The sequence below is a fragment of the Drosophila sulfurigaster genome, chromosome 2R, assembly GCF_023558435.1.
Source record: "Drosophila sulfurigaster albostrigata strain 15112-1811.04 chromosome 2R, ASM2355843v2, whole genome shotgun sequence".
Classification (NCBI taxonomy): domain Eukaryota; kingdom Metazoa; phylum Arthropoda; class Insecta; order Diptera; family Drosophilidae; genus Drosophila; species Drosophila sulfurigaster.
This window is the reverse complement of record NC_084882.1, coordinates 8,703,631-8,726,857: the sequence shown is the minus strand read 5'-3', so window position 1 is coordinate 8,726,857 and position 23,227 is coordinate 8,703,631. Positions and strand designations below refer to the sequence as shown.

Here is a 23,227-nt window from a genome sequence, read left to right as displayed (position 1 = left end):
GCAACAACCATACGGGCAATGCAAATATTATTAGTTGAAATGCGGCAGTGCTCCAGCAAAATGGAAATCAAAGCTGAAATCAGACATCGTTAGCAGACATTTTGGCATTCATTTCGATGTCCGAACATCCGTATCCAAGTGCTTATTAGCTTCATATATGACCATGCAATTTAATAATCAAACATTTTTTTTTTGCCAAAAACGCCACAGAGCATCAGCAGGAAATATTAGAGAGAACTAGCGACTTACTAATGGGAATTAAGAGTGTGTTTGTCAGGATATGATATTGCAGCTTATGAGCATCTGGCCACATAATAGTCCTGATTGCGAGGAAATTTTATTTCAAGTTCGTTCCAATTATCGTTGAGCCAAATTTACTATCAACTAAAATGGTTTTTTCCACCATTTAGCTACTCAATAGTATATTTTTTTTTATTGCATAGCTGTAGTGGCGCCTTCAGTATATATTTTCTCATTAAGATAACGAAACCATAACATTTAAAGTCGCAATAGCAGTAAGACAAACAAAAACAAAAGTTTCTCGATTTTTAAAATATTTCTACAATTTTTAAAATGGTTAATTGTATTTAAATTTGAATAAACTTTTATATATTTATGCCGCTATCATAGGATAGAAGAGTATTATACCTTTATGCTTGCAGGGAATGTATGTAACAACCTGAAGGAATGTCCTTCAACCACATAAAGTACATATAGTTTTCAACACCGTCAACAGTCGAGACGATATAGTCTATCAGTCCGTCCGATCGTATGAAACACTGTATATCAAAGACTATAAGAGATAGAGCTATAATTTCTTTTGACAACAGTTGAAATACTTGTACGCAGATCATGTTTAAATTTAGATTTTTGCCACGCCCCTTGCGCCCCGCAAATCTTTATACTTGGTACATGCAAAAAACCTTCAGTATTTACGATTCGTGAAAATTTGGTGCGATCAGATAAACATTAAAATACTTTTTTAGGAAAAATATAAAAGAAGTTACAATACTTTATAGTGGGATTAACTTAAATTGTAGATGATTATTGTATTTAATATAAAAAGTTAAATATATAAATTAACATAACTTCAACTTTACTATTTTTCGCAATATCTTCTCCAGTAACCCAAAAGCCCCGTGGAAGGGAACATTTTTGAATTCTCATGCCTTAGAATGGGATCGCTATGACTTGGATTGGCCAGAGTTTAACAAACGGAGTCAAGCCTATCTGAACATTGGTAAGTACTTAATGCAGTGCTCGAATAAAAGTCCGTTTGAGTTCATTTTAATGTAATTTAATATTTCGCCCTTGGCTGGCAACTATACCTCTTTGTCCGCGACAGGCATACCACCAACTGTGGGCTATAAATACCGTCAGATCTACATGAATTTCTGGAACAAAGAGTTGCCAGACGAGCTGAATCAAATTGCTGCGATACAGTTGCAGGGCCAGCAGCAGCTGCGGGGCACATTAACATCGACAATGCCCGGAAACGAGGTGATTACGGGTCATATGAGCAAATACGGGCCGCGTGACAATGGCGCCGAGGATCCGGTGCGTACACTCAAATTACTGCTGCAGGATCCGCTGGCAACGGGCAGCGAGCAGACCGAGACCGCCGCCGAGAACATGTACAATGCACCGCCCACATTTGGCCATGTTCATAGACAACAGCAGGGGATGGATGGCAGCATGTCCGGCGAAGAGGTAACCCAACCGGGTCAGCACATTGCTGATTATGGTGAGGATGGAACGGCATCGCCGTCCCCATTGCCATCCGAGCCCGTAGCTAAGTCAGAGACAACGATGCAGTTGCTCATCGCGCTCATTGCCATCTTCATTGTGCTGAACGTGGCCATCTATGCAACGTTCCTCTTGCGACAGCGTCGCAAGCGCAACACGTCGCTGCAACGCAAGATGGGTGGCAACATTCTCAGCTACGATGGCGCGAATGACGACGAACTGAAGCGTTGCAGTAAGTCTCGGGATGGTGACGACAGCTACGTTCTCGACATGGTGCGCAAGTCGAATACTTATGAGGCCATAAAGACGGGTCAGAGGTCGCCCATCAATGGCTATGCCATTCAGCGTCAGCTTAGTAGCTCCACTGTGGACACGCACACAAAGGTGTGTGAATGGATGTCATCGCAGAATCAAGGCCATAAGCTGCCCAAGTCCGGCAGCTTTCAGACCACACCCACGCCACCGCCAGTTGCCCAGACAGATGGTCGCATTATCATCTGCCAGGACATCGAAGTGGCCGATGCAGCACTGCTGACGCCGCAGCACATGCACGAGACCCAGGAGACGATGCACTATGAACTGCTGCTGCAACGCCAGCACTCGGCACTGACGGAGCCAAGTGACGCGACGCTGCTGCGTCGTCACAGCCACTCACACTCTGATCCCGTGGACATGATTCTGGCTGCAGATGAGCAGGTCACCAGCTTTGTGCATGCCGACGATGTGGACATAAATGTTACAAGTCGCGACGAAGAGTCGCTCAACCTGCAGCCGCTGACTGCGGCCCAACAGCTGGATTTACTGCGGCAGCGTAACTATCCCAAGGTGTTGCCCACGGCACAGGATTTGCGCAGCTACAAGCGCAACTCGTTGCCGCCACAGAACTTTGTAGCACCTCTGCCGCCACCTCGCACCATCAGCAGCACACTGGGCAGGCGTAGGAGGGACAGCAGCAACATAACGACATCGCCGCTAATGCTCGCACAGGACTGTGGCGAGGATGAGCCCGGAGAACCGCAAATCACGCAGAACACTCTCATTGTGGGTCCCATTGTGCCCAAGTCGCCAGCGGCATCTCTGAAGCGCCCCAAACAGCCGACTCTCAAGCCAGAAGCACAGCTACCGGGGCAGGCAGTGTCAACGCTAAGCGGCTCCTTTCAGTCATTCGAATCGGTGCCGCCTGCGCATGAGGCGACGCCACCGCAAGGTCAACGTACCGAGTGTGTCTATGCGATTGCGGCAAGCGCCAGTGTCAGCTCGATGCCCAGCTCGCCCACAAGTTGGTCGGCGCCCAATGGTGACCTATATGCGCAGCCAACGAAATCCGCCTCCAGGACATCGCTCATACCACGCCTGCTGCAGATGTCGCCAGAGACGCTAGCGGCGACACACGCAGGACAGCTAGTGTCAAATCCATCAGCAGCAGAAGTGTCAACAGCAACAACAACATCTGTGACACCAAGCCGCATACCGCAATTACAACGTCAGATGTCCAACAAAGACATCGGGCCCCAAGCACTTTCAAGTGGCAGCGACAGCAACAGCAACAACACATCAACGTTAAATGCACGCATCGAGTCCACAATCTCCTCAGCTTCGGCAGCGACCAACTCCTGGTGCTCCTCGGGATCATCATCATCGTCTTCAACAGGCACAGTGCGAACGGAATTGCAGCAGTGTCAGCAGCCGAGCAAAAGTATTACAACATGCATCTAAGGACAAGACAAGGCAACCCGGGAAGTTGGCAAGCGGAGTTCTTCAATTTCGACGTCATCAATGAAACAATGAGTCCCGCTGTGCCCGTATTACCCGCATTGCGTCGCTCAAGAACAGACGACATCGACTAAGCCATCGAAGAGCACACAGACAAAGTATCATGCGAGACGACTGACTGTGGTCTGGGCTCTGACGGGAATAGTATGAAGGAATGAAGGCTCCTTACGCGCAGCCTGTCGGAATTTTATAGTGTTTGCGAAAATTTAATAATACATTTCGGAAGAGTAAAGTTTATCTTTGACTTGGTGGTTGGATTACACAAGGACCTGCAGCTTGTGGTCGCTTTGGTCTAGTCAAGTTTGTGCAATGTTTAAGTCGCCTGCAAGTTTGAATGCGCTTTTATTTAAATTCGCCAACTAAAAGAAAAGGAGAAAAGACGATTAGGATGAAATATCAGGTCAAAAGAATTCCAAGGAAATTGGATATTTCATAACTTTAATTGATTTTTTAAGTCTGAGGATGTATTAAAAGCATACTCGGATTGTTTCTTTTTAAAATTAATCATTTTTAAGGAATAACAGCAATGATAAATGTTCTATAAAAACGTATTCAAATATTTACCTAAGTGATTAAAAAGTTTTAAATGTAATAAATAGTTAAATGAAAATAATTGTGAAAAATGATCATCTAAATTAAGATAATTATGCATAAGGTATTCATTGCTTAAGGCTTAAACTTTAACAACACCATAATTCAGCTTGTGTAGCAAATTAATTATGTGCACAAAGGAATTATTATCAAGTATTACCAGTAGCGCTAATTAGGATTACATTATTATTAGTGTACTTAATTCAAATACAAATTATCTAGATATTAGAACAATAACAATATACATAAATTTGCAGTTAATCGTAAGTTTTGTTTGTTCACTTGAGCTAATTGTTAATATGTATTGATAAAACTTTATTTTAGCTGCTTTCGAAAGTTGCTACCTGAAAATAAGCATAACAATACTCAATTTCCTTCAGAAAAGTTGGTCAACTTCTCGACTCTCATTGTGCCAGCAATTTGGCAAAGAAGAACAACTATTTACAATACGGAACTTGCCAATACTCGTGCATAAAAACCAATTCCTTGGTGCTGTCAACTTAATTTTCGACTGCGAAAATTTATTCAACAAAATCAGCAACAACATTTCCGAACTGAAGCTGAATCTCTAGAAATGTCAGCATTTGTGAAACTGCAAATTTTTCAAATATTTGGCATTTTGCGAGTAGTTGTTGCTGGAGGACTTGTCGTTCTTACCGCAGGGAGTTACATCAAAGTTGTCACCACAAAATAGTTGCGTTGTTCCCTAAACTCTATCCCGGAGCCTGTGAAACTTTTTTGATGGCTTTTATGCCTTTGCTTTGTGAATTACTTTTCGGTTTTCCAGCGAATTGAGTTATTGTGTCGACATTTGCTTGCTTTTATTTTTCATTCTCTCTTCTTTTTTGGAGTGGCATTTTATGCAAATTGATGTCATGCAGTTGTCGCTAGAACATTTTTCTTCATCTGAGCCGCCACAGCCAAAACTTTGCCCAACAAGTGTACAAAGCTGTTTATACTTTGTTTCAAAAATGTTAAATCGCTGCCATAAACAGATTCAGCGAAGGGCACGCAAAAGTTCTAATTAAATTCTCCGTCCAATTGAATTGTATTTTTGGTTTTTCTTTCACATCACAAGAAAGGTGAAAGTAGATGCTTTTCATTCATATTTTTGTTTTTGGACAAATATTTGTTTTTCGCTAATTTACTTAAGTAAATGTCAAGTAGAACGAAAGCCATTCCAACTCTTACAGCGTGGCAGTCAGAGCCAACTAATTGAGACGACCCAAATTTTAGCAGTATTTCAGAATTTTGTTGTTCAAAGGGAATCACATAAATGTCGAACATGGCTCTAGGGTTCCTTTCATGTTGTGGTGTCGACAGCACTTGACATGTATTTGCACGTCAAAGAGAACTGAAAGAAGGAAAGCTCCCCCTGTGAATGCTCCAAATGCCATTTGCCATTGCCGATGTCAGGATCTGTTGCCATCTATAAGCATTCCCCTGCTGGTCGGCTTTGTTAATTTGCCACAATTCCGAAATGCTTTGCACTCATATTGTTGAAATTTTGTATCCATTTTTTTCTCTTTATGTGGGTTATTGTCTTTTGAGTATTTGCCTTTGTGCACTTTCCCAGTGTGAAGAAATGTGAAACATTTCCTTAATTGAGTAAGGAAATCACTAGGGGTAACCAAGATGATAAAAAAAATCATACAAGATTTCACTACTCTGAGCGATAGAAATTTCTACGAGCAACCGCAACACAAGTTAATAAACAAGTTAATAAGCCGCAAAAAAAATTTCCCTTCTACTTGAAGGAAATTATTTTCCGAAATTTCTTAAGACCACAAATAAGTAGTTTATTAAAGTGAAGCAAGGATCGACTTTATAGTAAAATAAAAATATACAACACACAACTACGCAAAATCAATATATACAAGACGCAGCACACAACGGTTGGCAAAAGCATAAATCGTATTTAATTAAAAATGTCAGTTAAAAAAATGAAAAATTTTAAGTAAAAATGTTATTGAATAAATTAACGCAAATTATAAGCGACATGCAAAGGTAAACAAAATAAAATAGCTCATAATAAATGCATATGAGTAAGCGATAAAATTCGTGAATTTCCTTTTCATAAATTAAACAGCTTAAATACGTCATGACTAATTAATGCACTTTATAATTAGTATTATAAGTTTAATATGATTAAGCTTTATCCATACAATACATTTATTTAAACAACAACACAGGGTCAACAGTTTAAATCCAATAGCATTCAACAATAAACTGGTTAAACATTCCACAAAATGACAAGCCCGGGAATTACTTATACATATTCAAAGCAAATAACAAAAGCATCAAAAAAGCAAATATGAGTAACGAAAAAATAAATACAACAACTGGAAAACAAACAAAAAAACAAAGGCAAATATGTAAATTATGTTTTCAACTTTATGTTGATGGCTTTTGTTTGGTTTCTTTTTTCTTTCTGTGTGAATGGTGTCCCCGTACATTGTTCGACTTTTTAATGAAAATTTTAATAATTTATTTGCAACACCATGCACAAATCAACAGAGGACATATGTAACATTAAATTAGCACGTGTAAATAACATAAAACGTACAATTATTAAAGTTTGTATTTCTACAATGAGCGATTAAATATTTCAGTTTGATTAAAATGCATTCTACTTATTACACTTTTTGTTTTATTTATTAAATGGTATTTATTAAATGGTATTCATTAAATGAAAGACGTCACTTTGTATAGTTTAATATCTGCCGCTGTTTTTTGGGATATTCTAAAGCTGCCAAAAATAAATAAAATTAGGTAAATTAAAATTCGTGTAAATAACACGCAAATTAGATGTATTTGTATGTGGTATTTTAATTTGTGCTCACTTATTATTGTTTTGTTTAGCGACAAAATATTTGTATACTATTTTTCTAAAGCCCATACTCAATGCCAAATTGTTGGAATAAAGTGCACAGTATCAACACAAAACAATGCAGTTTACCATATCAGATAATTCAACTTAAATTAGAATCAACCAAAATGTAAATTAATACACTGATTAAACGCCCAACGTGCTATGGGATAACCTTTATGCATAAGCAAAATTTCATTTCATTTGAAATCTGTATGCGATGGTTTTATTCATAACTTGCACAAGTGAAGGGATATGGTTGAGTCTGGGATGTAAAACTAAATATTCAAAATAATTTGGGAGTATTCTATTTATAGAATTGACTATTAGAATATATTCGTGGCACGGACAAACAGAAATAATTAAACAAGTGAACACTCGAATACAATGCTGTGATGATAAATGTACACTTTCGAAATTAAATGTAATTTTGTGGTTGATTTGCATCGCAAAACACATTGGAAATAATCATGCAAAATAATAAAATAAATATTTAATTAAATATAATTAGTTCTTGTACTACCGTTGAGAGTTTCTAGTGTTTGTGGAATTCATTTCATTTGAATTCATCTCCATAATTGTTCATTTATCTCATATTGTGGAGTTCAATGGCCTGTTCAATGACACAAATTATTTGGAATATTAGTTAAACTACAAGTAATTTGGATAACATCTAAACTGATGCGCAGCTGTTAAATAAAAGTAAATAAAGAGTATCCGCCAAAAAGAAGCTAACGCGTTTATCCTTTCAGTTTATTATTTCAAATTAAATATGGCTAATGGAACAAAAAGCTCTAATCTCTGGCTAGACAGGAAGTATATACATTTGACTTATGATGACGCGCATTTTACTTATTTCATTTTCATGGATATTGTTGTTTCTTTTTCTTTGTTTCACAAGAAAAAAAACCTATTAGACAATAACGAGAATAAAAATATCCTTTAAGAGTAAATGGGAGTGCACCAAAGCGCGTAGGAAACTTTATAATACGTGACTTGAACCAGAAGCGAGGCAACAACATTGATGCAACGTAACGTCGCGTCGTCTCCCGCCTGACTGCCTCCAGAAGCACAAAGCTAGCTGCCTTCGAGTAGCAATTAACGCCATGATATTGCGGTTCCGTGGCACGTGGCACGTGGCATGCGCCATTTGTGCGTGGCATGGCGCAACGCTAATATGCCAAATGAGACGCATTGAGAGAAGCACTCACACTTGTTACACCAACTAGTTATATTTTTTGTAGCATACTCTCGTGCGCCTTTCGGGCTTAACGTTCAATTTGCTTATTGCAAACGTAAACTTATGCAGACGACGACGCTGACAACGTTGTCGCCAGCATTGCTCCACATTGCTCCTCCAGACAAGTTTGCTGCAATTTGCAATTTGGGTCGTCGTTGTCGTCGCCATCGCCAACGCCATCATCAACGCTCCCTCATGCTTTCTGGCATGCATTTGTTGCTAATTTGGCGCGAAAAGCCTTGGCTCGACTTCTCCAACCCTTGGTTCTTGGTTTGGCAGTTCGGTCTTCGTCTCCCTTTATAATTGCTTGGCACCAATTGTTTTAAATGCTCGACGCGCGTACACAAATTGCTTGGTTGCCGTCACCACAGTTCCGAGCTGAATGCAGCCCTTTTAACCCAGTTGAGTGTTGGCAACACCAGGCAACAAGCTTCCGAAAAATTAAGAGCAATTTGGACGTGGGAGTAGCATAAATAAAACATTGGCTTAAATAATGGGCAAGTGTTTAACTACTAGAAATGCTAAGCACAAATAAAAATAAATTGAATTAAGTAACTGAGATAATACAAATATTCTGCAATTCTGATAATGTCTCCCAGTTAAATTAAAAAGCAAAAATTAATTTTCTATAATATCACATTTTAAATATATTTTTATTTTATTAGTAATATTTTGCATTCCTATTCAATAAAAATTCACTGTATCTTGGTTAATTTAAGTTGCATGTGAATTTAATCGTTGAATTATTGACTTGCTATGATTGAAGACAGAATATTCAATTTTGTTGTCAAGTGTTAACATCGATGTGTTCGTGTAGCAATAAGAAATTGCAAATGTTTTTATTATAAACAAGGGATGTGTGCGTGTGTGTGCGTATATGTGCTGGTTTGAACTTTTCGCTGTTTCAAGTCGAAATCGATGCGCATCAATATTCAATATGTTGCCTTTACTAGCATTCAGTAGCCACCATTTACACCCACCCCAGGAGAAGCAGAAGCTGAAACAGAGTCAGAAGCAGATGTAGAAGCAGGAGCAAAAGCAGAATCAGAAGTAGCACAATCTCAATGCGAATCCTTGTCGATATACGTTCATACGGCAAACGCCAGCTGATGTTTGCTTTACGTAATGGAATTGTGCGGTGAATGGTGTGCGCTACATTTTCGCCTTGGCACGCCTCGTTTTTGGTTCGCTTCGGTCTTTTCTCTTCTGACTTTTTGTCTGTGAGTTTTCCTTGCCTTGTCGGATGGATTGGCGTTTCGGAAGCTTTCAATTGGCTTGCGGAGCGGTGAGCGGCATGAGGCATACGGCATGCGGCGTTTGGCGTGCCTCAATGTTTCAACATTTACTGTGCGCATTTTCAGTGCCGCTTCATTCAATTTATTTTTGACTTTAATTAAATAAAAATACGCATACGTTAAATATTCAACTGTGTTACATTGACATAAGCTGATTATAGTCGTCCCATGCTCCACTCTGTTGACAAATGCACTCTGCAGCTGTTGCGGATCGCGGATAATTTTCTTTGGCCTTGGGCCTTAAGAAATGTTGTCCCTTCTTTAATTAAATAGCGTAGTTGTATTTCGCTTTATCGTTGATCGACCTCTATCAAAAGTATATTAAATATCGAATTTGCCTTGACTATAAGCATTTAGTCTTTGAACCTATGTTCGTTGCATTATTCAGCTTTGTCGTGAAATACCTTCGGGGGAGATTCAAAACAACCTCATCATATGCGAACCAGTGTTCGGGTGTAAGGGAGCAAACACGTGCTCGTATTAGCAAGCAACTAAGTGTTGTTATTCCACAGTTTTACACCACAATTACCAGTTCCACACCGGCACATGCTCCTGCTCCTGCTCTGTTGTGATGTATAAGTAGATCCCATACCAATCTGAAACTACGTGCTACGCAGCGGCAGCTACGTGTCGAATTCCGAATACCCGAGTTACTCATAAATGTTAGACAATGTCTGCAGTGAGGGGGAGTGGAGAGGAGAGCAAACTGTGAGCTGTGCATGTTTTGTGTGCATGTCGTTGGCATCTTTCCTTCAACACTCGCTCATGCTCCAAGTCTCGACTAGGCCTTCATACACGCATATGCCTGCCGTTTAAAGTGTTTTTTCGTATCCCAAACTTCTGTGTTTTGTCTCGCCTCTTACAACGTAATCATATCAGCGCTACATTTTGTCAGCCGTTTGCTCGTTGCCTACCTACACACAAATCCTTGTGCACATACGCGTGTGTATGTGTGTGCATCACTAGTTTAACATGATGTCCTTGATGTTGAGTCTCTGGTTGTTTGCGTTCCACTTTTTTGTTGCCTTATGCCAGCATCAAAATTCCATGGCCTAACTATGCTCAAAGGGGATTTCAGAGTGCAGTCAGAGAAAAAAAAGGCAGAAGGAGTCTATAAATAGTTCATGACTTCATGAAGAAATTGAATGAGAGCCCGAAATTGTAATGCATTTACGCTTGCAGGCTACAAAAAAATCCAATAAGAAAAGATATGTGATATGAATATGTACATTATGCATTTCATAACTAATCTTATTTGGGTCCTAAAATTAAATGCAATTTGAAGATAAAGAATATGGTTAGGTGTCAAATTTATTAGGCAATTGTACGTCTTTAAGCACTTGTACCTTTCATTTTGTTATTTTATACTTACAGACTTAATATTTTTCAAAGGAGGAAATTTTAATAAACATTTGGCATTTTCAGCTTTTACTCACGTACGACAATTTTTCTTTCTTTGAAGAATATTTTTATTTATTGCTTTAATTCTTTGCATACATGTTACCCATAAGGTATTCTAACATTGTGCCTGACAATCTGGTTTTTGTACTCTTCGGTCTATTTTGAATGTAATACAATATCAATGAACCAAAAATTGCCTTAAGTATTTTAGTATTTTTGCGGTGTATTTTTTGTTATTTATAGAATGTGGTTTTTATTGAAAATGGGGTATCTTAAGGTCAAACACACTCAATTATAGCTTTTTTTAATCGTTTTTTCTTTGTAGACTATTTTTATTACTATAATTCCTTTTAATAATAGTTATGCTCAATTGCTCAATTACACCAAACTTAAAAAAAAATGTGTAAATAAAATTACATTAATTTAATGACTAATATTCTTTTAATGAATTTGTAGTCGAACTGATTGGCTCATTAGAATATTTTACATGACATTAATGCATCAGCAGTTTTTCGAGTTGAGTTAATAGGAGACTAACGATTTGATGTTCATTTCGTACTCCATTCCAGTCAAAGGCAGTCATCCAAAAAGCTATTCGCATCATATTGATCTCAATTATTTTGTCAGCAAGCTTTGAACCCACAAGGGTTGCAAAAAATACAAACAAAATCGCATCCAACCCACGCGATACCGTAACGACTCCGACTCCGACTTCAACGCAGTCACATTGAGAATCATTCAACCTTTGGCAATGCGATTTCTATGAATTCTTTGGCATTGGACTTTGAGGTGGGTTCGGGTTTCCATTCTACTCTCCCCCATTTACGAGCAGGTTGGTAGTTGCCTCGTTACGTTATCTAGTTGCTTGTGCTCTCAGTTTAAGCTTTGTCAAATTGGAGCAGAAAATTGCAGCTGAACAGAGTCGCATGGTAATTGCCGAAAAATAAAGTTGAGACAAAGGAGACGCTGTTGTGCTATGGTAATAATGGCGTACTTAATGCTTTTCAAGTAAATGGAAATTTCGAGCATTACAATAAAAGCAGCGAGCGTTGCCAGACAGAGAAGCAGCTGTCAATGCAAATCACTGACATCTGGCAATGCTTTTTCTGTACACCATAAACACTTTTTTTTAGTATTATTGAAATCGATTAAATACTCACATCTATCTGCCAAACAAAACATAAATAAAAAGGAAATTCCAACACTGCAATGTCGAAGGGCGAACCTATTGTCATCAACACTGACAATAGCAGCAATAATGCCGACAGAAATAAACTCAAGAAGCCCAAGAAAATGCTCAACGATCCGCGCTTCCAGATCCGACCTTCTCAGCAGGTTGCTTCCGCCTGCACTGGAGCCATGATCACAGCCTGTTTCATGACCCCGCTGGACGTCATCAAGACGCGAATGCAGTCTCAGCAGGCCAGTTCCCATAAGTGTTTTCTCTACTGCAACGGTTTGATGGATCATCTCTTTGCCATGTGTAATAGAAGGCAGCCACAGTTCACAAGTACATTGGATGCACTGCTTAAGATCAGTAGAAATGAGGGTATTGCAGCGCTGTGGAGTGGACTTGGCCCAACGCTAGTCTCTGCACTGCCCTCGACAGTTGTCTACTTCGTGGCATACGAACAGTTTAAGGCCAGATACACATCCATTTATAAGAAGCACTTTGATACTCCCACCGCACATGGTATAGGCTCCAGCCAGAAGGATGTTCCGCTATATGTGCCCATGCTGTCCGGTGTTACAGCTCGGATTTGCGCAGTTACCTTCGTCAGTCCCATCGAGCTTGTGCGCACTAAAATGCAGAGTCAGCGCCTGAACTATGCTCAGGTAATGAACTTTGTACGGAACATTATCGCCTTGCAGGGCATCTCAGGATTGTGGCGAGGCCTGCCGCCCACCATATTGAGGGATGTTCCCTTCTCGGGCATCTATTGGCCCATTTATGAGTACTTAAAGATATGCCTTAGCAACAATGCAATGCAGCCATCGTTTGGACTGAGCTTCTTCGCTGGCGTGCTGGCTGGATCTGTAGCAGCCCTAGTCACGTGTCCCTTCGATGTGGTCAAGACGCATGAACAGATTGAATTTGCGGAGCGCGTCATCTTCACAGACTCACCCAGCAAGGAGCTGAACAAACAATCCACCTTTAGTCGCCTGGCCTCCATCTATCGCGTCTATGGACTGCGTGGTCTTTTTGCTGGTTGCGTGCCGAGATTGATCAAAGTGGCGCCTGCATGCGCCATCATGATTTCGACCTTTGAGTATAGCAAATCGTTCTTCTTTTATTATAATGTGCAGCAACACAATGCGCAATTGTTGCAGAATAATCCTAATGCAAAGCTAATCAATGATGAGGACATTGATTAGCTGCGTACACGTATTTGCCATTTTTAAATAAAACACTTTATATTTCTTAAAACTCAATTAATTTATTGGCGTAGGCCTGAACTGAGTTAAATAAGGCAAAAGGAAATCAATTTGCCGTTCTTCTGTGCCAAAGGGCTGATGTCTTTATAGGGCTGCTGTCGCCCGATTCTGTGAAAACTTCTGTTGACTTTTGATGGCTTCTGTTGATTTAATTTAACATTTACTCAACATGACATGCGAAAGGAAGTAAAGGAAATGAAATTGATGGTGTATGAATTAAATATGCGTTCGAAAGCAACACTTCACACTTTGCCTCTGCAGTGAGTAGCTTTTGCCCTTCCTCCAACATTTAAGTATGCGGCTGTGAATCTGAATTAACTGGAAAGTTGAAAGAAAAGTTAATGGGGTATCGTGCTTCAAGTTAATATTTATATATCCGACAACTTAACAGACTACAAATTGTAAAGTTCAACAACAAAATTAAGCTATGAAAGAAATTACAAATAAATGCAATCAAAAGAGTTCAACATTAGATTTTATTTATTTTAATTTTTCACAGTTTCTGATCATGTTTGCCATAGTTGAAATAAAATGCTGTCAAACGAACATAATGCATGCCCATTTCAATTCAAGTTACTTGAACAATAATCGAATTGGTCTGCACATTTGCACACACAACTCTGCAACTGTTCCCTGGTCACGTTCACATTTCCAAATGCCCACAGCGGCAATTTCAACTCGTGCCAAATCCAAACAATGACTACAATGGGCCAGGCTAAGTCACTGAATTGTTAGACCCGTCGCACGTTTTGCGGCCGACTGCAGAAAATGCATTCATATAAATCAGAAATATCGAAACTAAACATAAGCAATTAAGAAATGCTTTCGATTGGCCTGGCCAATGCTTGTTAGGGGGGCAATGTGTGGCAATTTAATTGCATTTTCACAACGTTTGGAAATAATTAAAAATGTCTACTTTTAGTTGAACTTTAAAACAAAAACATAAACTGGCCAAAACAAAAAATATTAAAAAAAAGCAAATTAATTTCCCCAGCGAATACTTGATGTATAGTTTATTTTTCAATGATTGAACAACCAAAATTTACAAAGCATACCAAAAAAGGGAAACACAAAAAAAAATGAAAAGCATATTTTTGTTTGTGTTGACCGCAATTTTCCAAAGTAGTCAAAAAAAAGCTATGAAAGTGGCTCGCAGATAGCGATGAACATAAACTGTGATTTTCACTCACAGTGACTGACAGCCGGAGATGTGTGCTGTCTCGCACATATAAAAACAGGAGTCGATTTATTACCCGTTGTGAGGATATTTATTAATATAAATGCCAAAAAGTACAAATTTTTACGGAAAAAATATAAATTTTATCAAATATGAATGAATGAATACGCAAACAATTATTTGAGTTAATTTATTTCGTTACATTTTCGGGGATTTATTTTATTTATTGATTTCAATTAAATTTTTATATTATTGAAACGTTTTGAAGGTTTTCAACACATGCTTGACTTCAATATCAGTAAGAGCTCCAGATGCTTCAGCTCTTCTTCGCAATCACAATCACAAATTCAGCACATCTCTTGTGAGTCAGGCGAGGTAAGGCAAACAAAGAAAACAACTCACGTCGAGAGTTCTCGACTTATAGACACCCTCGAACCCTTGTGATTATGAAGTCTTAAGTTTATGCTTTACACAAATTTTTAAAATATCAAAACCAGCAAATTACGTAGAAGTGAATTTTTTTTGAGGCAATACTTAACTATTCTTCTATTAAAAATTGAATAGTTGATTGAAATTCACAAACACTAAGCTATATTACCCTTTTTGGTAAGTTTTAATTGGCAGAGGGTATGAGAATATATGTATGGATACTTGCGAGTTGGAGTATGTTTGTGTGTGCGTATAATCTGCAAGCAACTGGCAAGCATTTATCGTGGCAGTTTTCTTTGTTAAACGAAAATTGCCAATAAAGCGCATTAAAAATATGCTTTCACTTAAATAATTGAAATTATATTAAAGCGAATTTCGTTCATGGGCGAGTGTAAGCCAATTTGTTACTTAACCACATGAAGGCGGCCTCAGCCCCCCCAGTTTATCCCCATTTTTTTCCTTTTTTGTATTCATGCCATATATATATGTTTCCCCTTCCCCCTTGGCAAATGCTTTGGGTGGCTTTGGGCGTGGCCATAGTCCATATATTCAGTCAGTCTGGCTGTTGCTTGTTTTTCCTTTGGCCGGCTTCAAAAATATTTGTGATAGCACAAAAAAGTTGTTGATGGCCAGCCCAATTGGGAATTGTTGTTCTTGGCCATCCTGCAGCTGCTCTATTTGGTCCTGTTGTTGGCCATCCTTCAGCATTTGGTCTGATGCCACACTGTCAGTTTGGCGAGGGCCGAGTTTCATTTTTTGCTTGTTGCGTTTGTGCTCGTATTTGCATTTAATTGTTGTATTAAAAATACACCAGCACGCACACAGCTCAGTTCGTCGCTTTATTTATGGCCTCTTTCATTTCAGTCTCCTGTTTGGTCCCTGCAAACATTGACAGTGAGTGGGCGTGGCAGTATCGATATTTCAGGCAGGGAATGAAATTGATTTCAGTAATAAAATGATTTAAATCCAAATTGTGTTTCAATTTGTTGACAATTACTCTCTATGCATTTTCTAAGCGTATTAAATGGTTTGGAATTTTTTTCAACCTATGTAAAGCAAGTAGAATAAGGTTATTGAACTGCGGATCTGAAGTGGCAAGAAAACTATTTACTTAATTGCTTAATTTTATGCACCGAGTTTGCTTTAAGTTGGCATACGCAATGACGTACAAAGAAATCCTTGCTGCTGGCCTGGCCTTTCCTCCATTTGGCCAAGAGTTGAGTGTGTTTAAGTTTTCCAAACTCTTGCTGCATAGCTGTTGATTTTCCAAGCTGCCAAAGAAAACAATTTTCCGTGACCTTGCCTCGGCACAGCATTTAATTAATTTCTAGCGCCAAACGAATGCTTCAGTTAGTGTAAAAAATAAAATATAATAAAATAAGCCGAAATGAAATGGTAAGGACTCCTACAAGTCTATTTAAAAATACGATTAATTTTTCACGAGTTCGTAGAGCTGTGACGTCTTTAAAATGCCCACGCAAATTTTTAATTAGCGAAACCTTTTGCCATTTTTGCCCTGCCACATTTTCTTCTTTGCCTTTTCCTACTTTTATTTAACTCACCTGTGTTGCGTTATGTTGTGAATCCGACCCGAGACGACGGAGTTTTAATTAAAAAGTACAAAAAAATATACAAAGCAAACATTTGCTTGTTTGCCTGTTTGTCCGGTCCAGGCGTCATCGTCATCGCTGCCAATCCAAGTTTCAAGGCCAGGTGTGAAGCCTCCAAATATCCTGAATGTATCCCTTTTTTTTCTGTGTTTACACGCAGCTTTGGTTGCCCACTTTCGACTGCACTTCAATGTCGAATCTGAGTCGAGTCAGTCGACTCTTGAAGCTGGGCACCTGACAACTCTTGTATTATGCAGACCTTACATAAATTATTCCTAAGCGGATTTTTGACCTTCGCTCTCACTCACTCTCCCTCTGTTGGAAAATGTTAAATGTTGTTTATTTTGATTTAAATTTGATTGTAGTTCATTTGCAGCACACTAACTGCAGCCATTTGCAAGCCACTCTATAAGGCCAACGTATTTTCTGCGCATTTCAGCGCAATTTGCCTACAATTTTCCTTATATATTTTATTCCATTTTTCACTTTGTTCCATTTTCCTTTTCACTTTGCATGTTGTTTCTATGTTCCATTTTGGTCAGTTTGTTTTTCTCTTTAGGCAAAGCCAACTAAATTATTTAAGCGATAATGGCGCGTAAAAGTCATAAATTTATGGCTGCGAATTGTTAATGGCACCAGTTGCCGAAAGGTGTAGAGAACGGTCGGGTCCTGCCATTAAGTGCTGGGTTATTTATAAAAACCCCCAAAAGGCCTAATTGATCTCATTTTGAATATTATGCTTGGCCGTGCGGATTCTTCGCGTAGTTAATCTACCGGCGACTCTTGAATAAACCGGGCAATTATTTTGGTAATTTGCCTGAATGTTTACCAACTTAAATTGCATGGTAATCGCTGTATTAATAACAAGACAATTATAAACTTTTTATTATTTAATCCGGTTTTTCTACTCGGATAAACAAGCAGGTTGAATTCGCTTTCTTTTCTAACTTTATCCCACATGTTTCTGCAAACTTTGGATAATTTTTCATTTTGCTCTTTATTTTTGTGAAGTTTATGAATAATTCATGAGACAACTTTATAGAAATTTCGTTGAAATTCCACTAAAAGAAGAAACTTAAATGGCTAGTAGACGAACTGAATTATAAATGCTTTGAGAAAGTTTTGCGTAAAGATTTATAGAACTTTATGCTGAACACTTTATGTGAAACAGATTGATATTCATGTCTCAAAAAATATAACATATATTGAGAAATTTAATGAACAAAGAAATTGACTAAAACACTAAAGAATTTCTATGTTTATTTACAGCATACCTTTATATACTGAATTAATTGTTCGTGTCTTAATTCTCATATCGATAAGGGTAAAAGCTTGGTAAATTTACAATTTGTTTTTATTTTGCATTATGTTTACTAAAAGAAAAAATAAATTATTGGATTGAAATACCATGGATGACCTTTAAATATTTTTTTTTTTTATAAATAATGGTGTTTTATAAATTAAACAAAGAGACAGGTACAAAGTACTACTACAAAAGTTTTGCCATAAAAAAATTTATAAATTACCAAATTGGTTTTGCACTGCTGCGTAGAACGACGTTCGCAGTTATCGCCGAAATGCGATTTGCATATTTAAGAACAATTTTAAAGTATCCAACAACAGCAGCAAGTTTTCCTACAAAACAGGTGAAAAAGAAAAATATTGTGCAAAACAAAAAATACAAAATTGAAGTTAAAAACAAACAACTTTTGTCAGTCGGTTCTGCTTAATTTACATACAAAGTTTGGCTGTGTCCTCAAACGAATTTTGCTCTTTTTGGCTTTCATAGAAATGGAGTCTCCGCCACCATTTTTTTTATATTCATTTTGTTGATAACACATCATATGTAAATACTCACGGTAGCACCCACACAACACACATGTTGACCGACCCCAGGTAAAAAGGGTCGAAACTGGCAAATAAAAAAAACTTCGCGTACTTCCGCCGGAACAGGAATGTGGTGCAAGTTGCTTCATTATGCCAGCCATTGTTAGGTTTAGATAAACAACAGAAAGGGGCCATTTTATTTTAAGGATGTCAAAGTTTATTTAGGAGTATGGTGCAAAAGAATAATGCTACAAATTGTGTCTTGCACAAAAACAACAACTGACTTTAATTAAATAAAATGTAACGACACGAGTACGGTAAATACAAATGAACGGGTTGAGAGCCTAATGAAAACGTGACAAAAGTAAGAACAAATAATATGATATCATGAAAAAGTTCTCAAAACACATATATGAGTAATTATACAATTTTTGTTTGGTAGTAATAAATATTTGCCCATCACAGGCGGAGTATTGATGTTCCATTAAATTTGCCTTAAGAAAAGCTATTGCAACATCTTAAGCCTTACAAAAATTATAATAGGAACGAATAAGTATAGAGATCATACAAATAATTATAGAATTGTTTTTTAGGTGTAATAAATGTGTGTCCATTTAAAGAGGAGTATCCAAATGTGTTTAAATTTACCTCAAGTAAAAAAAGAGAATAGGTGATGCAACGCCTTAAGCCATATACACTTTTCGAACGGAGATCCAAACACACGACACTGATGAGCAATGGCAGGCGACGATGACGGCTTGGATATGGATACTGACAATGGCAGCCGTCTCCGGCTGTTGACAGGCGGCTTTCGTCAACAGATATGATGTATGTACACATACACATGTACACATGTGTACTCATAGATACACACACTGTCAAAGAGTCACATACACTTACACAAAAACGGCTAGGGGGGCATTCATCAGTCAGTTCGCAAATTTTTTCGTCGCTTTGGCTTATGAAATATGTTTTAAATTCTGTAGCAGCTGTGGAGCACCCACTCACAACTCGCAGTAAAGTTGCATGGTCACTAACAGCAAAAAGTTGATAACTTCTGGCGATTCCAAAAGGAATATTCGTCACACTTTGCGGGATGCAGAAAAATGTAATTTTGTAATAAATTTAATGGTATGCTTTGCATTTTTAATTTGCTTTCAACACGTATTTCGAGAGCTAAAACAATTGCAGTTAGTTTCGGGAGAACACAATAAGAGTTGATAACTGGTAAAGGTTTGGATTACTCAGCTGTCCCTTAATGCCATATACCCGTATATTTTTTTGCAGTCCTTGTAATTTACTTGCACTGTTTTTTGTTCATGAAGCACACATCGTAGTTACTGCGCCTTTACCGAGCACTAGAACAACGACTAATGACTTGGAATTTGTTGCCCGCCAGCCAAATGAGCGTGTGTGTGTGAGACAGCTGTTGTCACCGCCGTTTGCCATTAACGCTCAGGACAGGCCGAAAAAAAACTAAGAGAGAAAACTGCAACTTAAGTGCAAGAGGAGCGTAAAAATCATTAAGCTGCAGCTGCCACAGCAACACATGACACCCACATTCATAAGTATCTCACACAAACAAACGTATACATACAAACATGTCTGGGCGACAGGCAAATGTATCTCTTTTCATGCCGGCAGACATGACGTATGAGTTATGTATATAAATTCCATGACACATCACTCATACGCCCCAGTGGCTTTAATTATATTCGTAGCACTCAAGACGAGCAATTTAATAAGTTAATGCTTAAAGCACATTATTGAGTATGCGGACTAATCGAGAATGCGTACTGAGTGAATTGGACTAATTGAAATGTGCAAAACTGAGGTTAGTATTTCTGCAGAAGACACAAATTGATTATATTTTCGGAGACATAATAATAAGCAATTAGTTCAGTATTTATAGAAAATTATCTCCTATTATATTTAAGTAGACAAACGTGCGCAATAATTCGAATTTTTAACTTAGGAAAACAGACATTGTTTTTGTTGCCTCAAAGCAGCTTAACACAATAATTTATAATGAACGTTGTGTAGATGTCGGAGAACTGAAACACGAAATGCTCTTAACGGTTGTGATGTGGTTAAGTGCTTTGCCAATTGAAGCACTGATTGAATTGTTTGTGGTCCATATTAGGTTACAGACAATTTCAAATATATTAAAACAATAATTTGTTGCAGACAATTCTCATTATGGTAATATGGAAAGATAAATAATTATTGATTGTATTTTATATCAAAAACTAATTGTGGATTTACAACATTAGAAGATCAATTAATTGAGTGACTGTTTAATGTTTACTAAATGTTAAATCTTTAAGTAAATTTATTTTATATATTTTATTTTTATTTTTTACATGCCTACATCACAGTGAATAAGTTGTACAATTTAAAATATATTATACATTCATACATATCACAACAATTTGTTATATCAACGGTATTCAATTAAATTTGATTTTATGTAAACGTTGTTTTTAATAAATGAAATTACCTTAAACTAACATATGTAGTTGCAGTTCACACCAAATAAAATGTGTCATTTGTGCTGTAAAGTGCACAGCCACAGAAACCACGTGAAAATTTCTCTAGTGTATAACAATGAATTAAATGAACAACAGAGAATGTCGACAATTACCGTGCTTTTACCATAACAAATGCACAAAATAAAAAGAACAGCACGTTAGAGAGCAACAGTCAGCGACTAACAAACGGCACTCGCATAAATATTTTATTTATTGTGGTTACATTATTATTACACCTTTCAAAAGGCTGCGCCTAAAAGCATGCAACAGAGAAATATGAAAGCGAAAAATATGCCAATGGCAGCAAGTTTACTGTTGTTGTGCGTGTTGTTGTTGTTGTGATTGTTTCTGCTATTGTAACGCAATCCGACAGCCAGATCGGCAGACGGACAGACAGGCAGTCATCCACACAGACACTCAGACAGCCAGAGAGACGGAAGCAAGGACGACAAGCACACGCACTCATATATATAACGTGGCATTTATGCTGACTGATAAATAACGACACAATTGACTCGCAATCGCGCGCACGTTAACGCTTACAGAGAGCGAAAGAGAAAAGGTAAAGGAACGAGGCAGAATGTGCTGGAAACAGGGAGATAAATTGATGGAGAACAGTAGGAAGGCTATTTCTCATAGTGGAGGCAGTCCTTTTGGACAACCACGCACGATAGTCACGAACACACGACATTAAGTACACGATTGACAGATTTATATTTAACTTCGTCGTTCGATAATAAGGTAATACCTTTTTTTAATGAATTAATCGATTAAATATTTCAATATAGCATCTTATGTCCATCTCTAATTGTTCGCATTTGTAAAGCTTTTATGGCTGCCTTTTCACACATTTGTTTGTTATTTATTTTCAGTTTTGTTTGGATTGCTCTTTTTTCTTTTCCTCTCGTTTTTATTCAACTTTAAACTATATTCGTTTTTTATGTTTATCAATATTTGCTTTTTGTATTGCTTGACGCATGCAGTGATAAAAAGTTTTTTATTAATGACCAATATTGTGCAGATTTCCTTTTGACAGCGATTTATTTTTAGAGGTTTACCCCGCACTTGGTGAAATTATGCAATTTGAATTCATTCTTTAAAGTACGTGTCATTTTTTCATTGATGACACTAAAAATATTGTGCATCGGTGTCATTGAGGCCACGTTGTTAAAAATATCTTTTGATTGCTCGGCATTATGCGTGGCTCAATTCAAAATTCATGCGTTTGGGGAAAAGAGAGAAAACAATAACAAAAAAAATAATCATTCATGATTAATGGCATGGCGTATCGAAAATATTTGCAACAGGCGCACAGATTTCATTTTATAATTGGAGTGAACAAAAAAAAATTGATTTCAGTAATGGATTTTCCTAGTATTCAATTTCATTGTATATAAGAAGATTACAATTGCGGTAGCTCGACTGCAAGACACCCGTTATCCATTTTAAGACATTATCAAATAATGAAAAGTAACAATGCAATTTCACATTACATCCTACTCAGATTGGAGTATATTAAGTATAAAGTAAGTTGGGAGCTCTTCTAGTCGTTGCTCTTTTTAAATACCCTTTTAACATATGGATGTCGGGTATGAAAAAAAATATAATATTTTTGGTGTATTCAATTCATTTGTTACAAAGCCAGAAAAATGACTTTAATCAAAAAATGATTGCTATACAAGACCTATTCTCTTTCCGTCTCTTTTGTTTTTTGTCAATATTTTGACATCTGCCTCGGCATCGTGTTGTTGGCAAAAAAAGAGCAGCAGAAATATACTTACAAGCCAAACAAAAATTAAATATATATTGTATAACAGAATGGTTTAAGGCATATTAAAGATGGAATTTAAAAAAAATACGAAAATATTTAAAATGAAAAGCTGCCTTTCATATATATAAGTTAAATGCTTGAAATTCTATTTTTACGTTTAATACAATTTTTATCTGCGTTCGTTGAACTACAATCTGGTTTCAACTGTTGGCCTTGGCACGTGGCTGCAAGTTAATTATTATACACTTTTAAAACTTAATTAAAATGGTCTTGTTGTAATTAACAGTATTGACAGCTCGAACAATCAGAGGCAGGACAGCAGCTGACAGAGCCATCGATAATCACAACAAAAGAAGCCAAATCATGGCGGTTGTCAAACTTCATTACGATCCTGTCACTCCACAGACATACGAATGACAGCTGTACGCGTGCTGATGTATGACAGCTGGACAATGGGCGCTACTCTCACAGCCTCAATTCAACATCTAAGTATCTTAGTACTGTCCATTGGAATATATATTTATTTAAATA

General features: G+C 37.6%; 2 protein-coding genes and 1 long non-coding RNA gene across 4 annotated transcripts in view; 2 read left to right on the top strand and 1 right to left on the bottom strand.

The window, feature by feature from the left end:
• LOC133838866 (uncharacterized) overlaps positions 1-6,749 on the top strand; it is a 45,600-nt gene extending 38,851 nt beyond the window's left edge. The window contains 2 exon segments of the mRNA XM_062270097.1: positions 1,125-1,240; positions 1,346-6,749. Of these exon segments, the coding sequence (XP_062126081.1) occupies positions 1,125-1,240; positions 1,346-3,462 (2,233 nt within the window). The 3' untranslated portion in view covers positions 3,463-6,749.
• Positions 6,750-12,013: 5,264 nt separating this feature from the next.
• LOC133837854 (probable mitochondrial glutathione transporter SLC25A40) lies at positions 12,014-13,343 on the top strand. Its single transcript, XM_062268757.1, has one exon. The coding sequence runs from the start codon at positions 12,125-12,127 to the stop codon at positions 13,289-13,291; it is 1,167 nt and encodes a 388-aa protein (XP_062124741.1). The 5' UTR covers positions 12,014-12,124; the 3' UTR covers positions 13,292-13,343.
• A 1,772-nt stretch (positions 13,344-15,115) lies between these two features.
• On the bottom strand, positions 15,116-17,098 carry LOC133837544 (uncharacterized). 2 transcript variants are annotated; one of them, XR_009893819.1, is made up of 3 exons: positions 16,520-17,098; positions 16,069-16,301; positions 15,116-16,003 (listed from the first exon to the last, which is right to left on the bottom strand). It is a non-coding gene; the product is annotated as an uncharacterized LOC133837544 (long non-coding RNA). The 2 variants fall into 2 exon arrangements; XR_009893820.1 differs by having other exon boundaries at positions 16,069-16,284.
• Positions 17,099-23,227: the final 6,129 nt, after the last annotated feature.

Coding starts and splice junctions, on each gene's coding strand:
- LOC133837854 (XM_062268757.1), top strand. CDS start 12,125: ATGTCGAAGGGCGAACCTATTGTCATCAACACTGACAATAGCAGCAAT.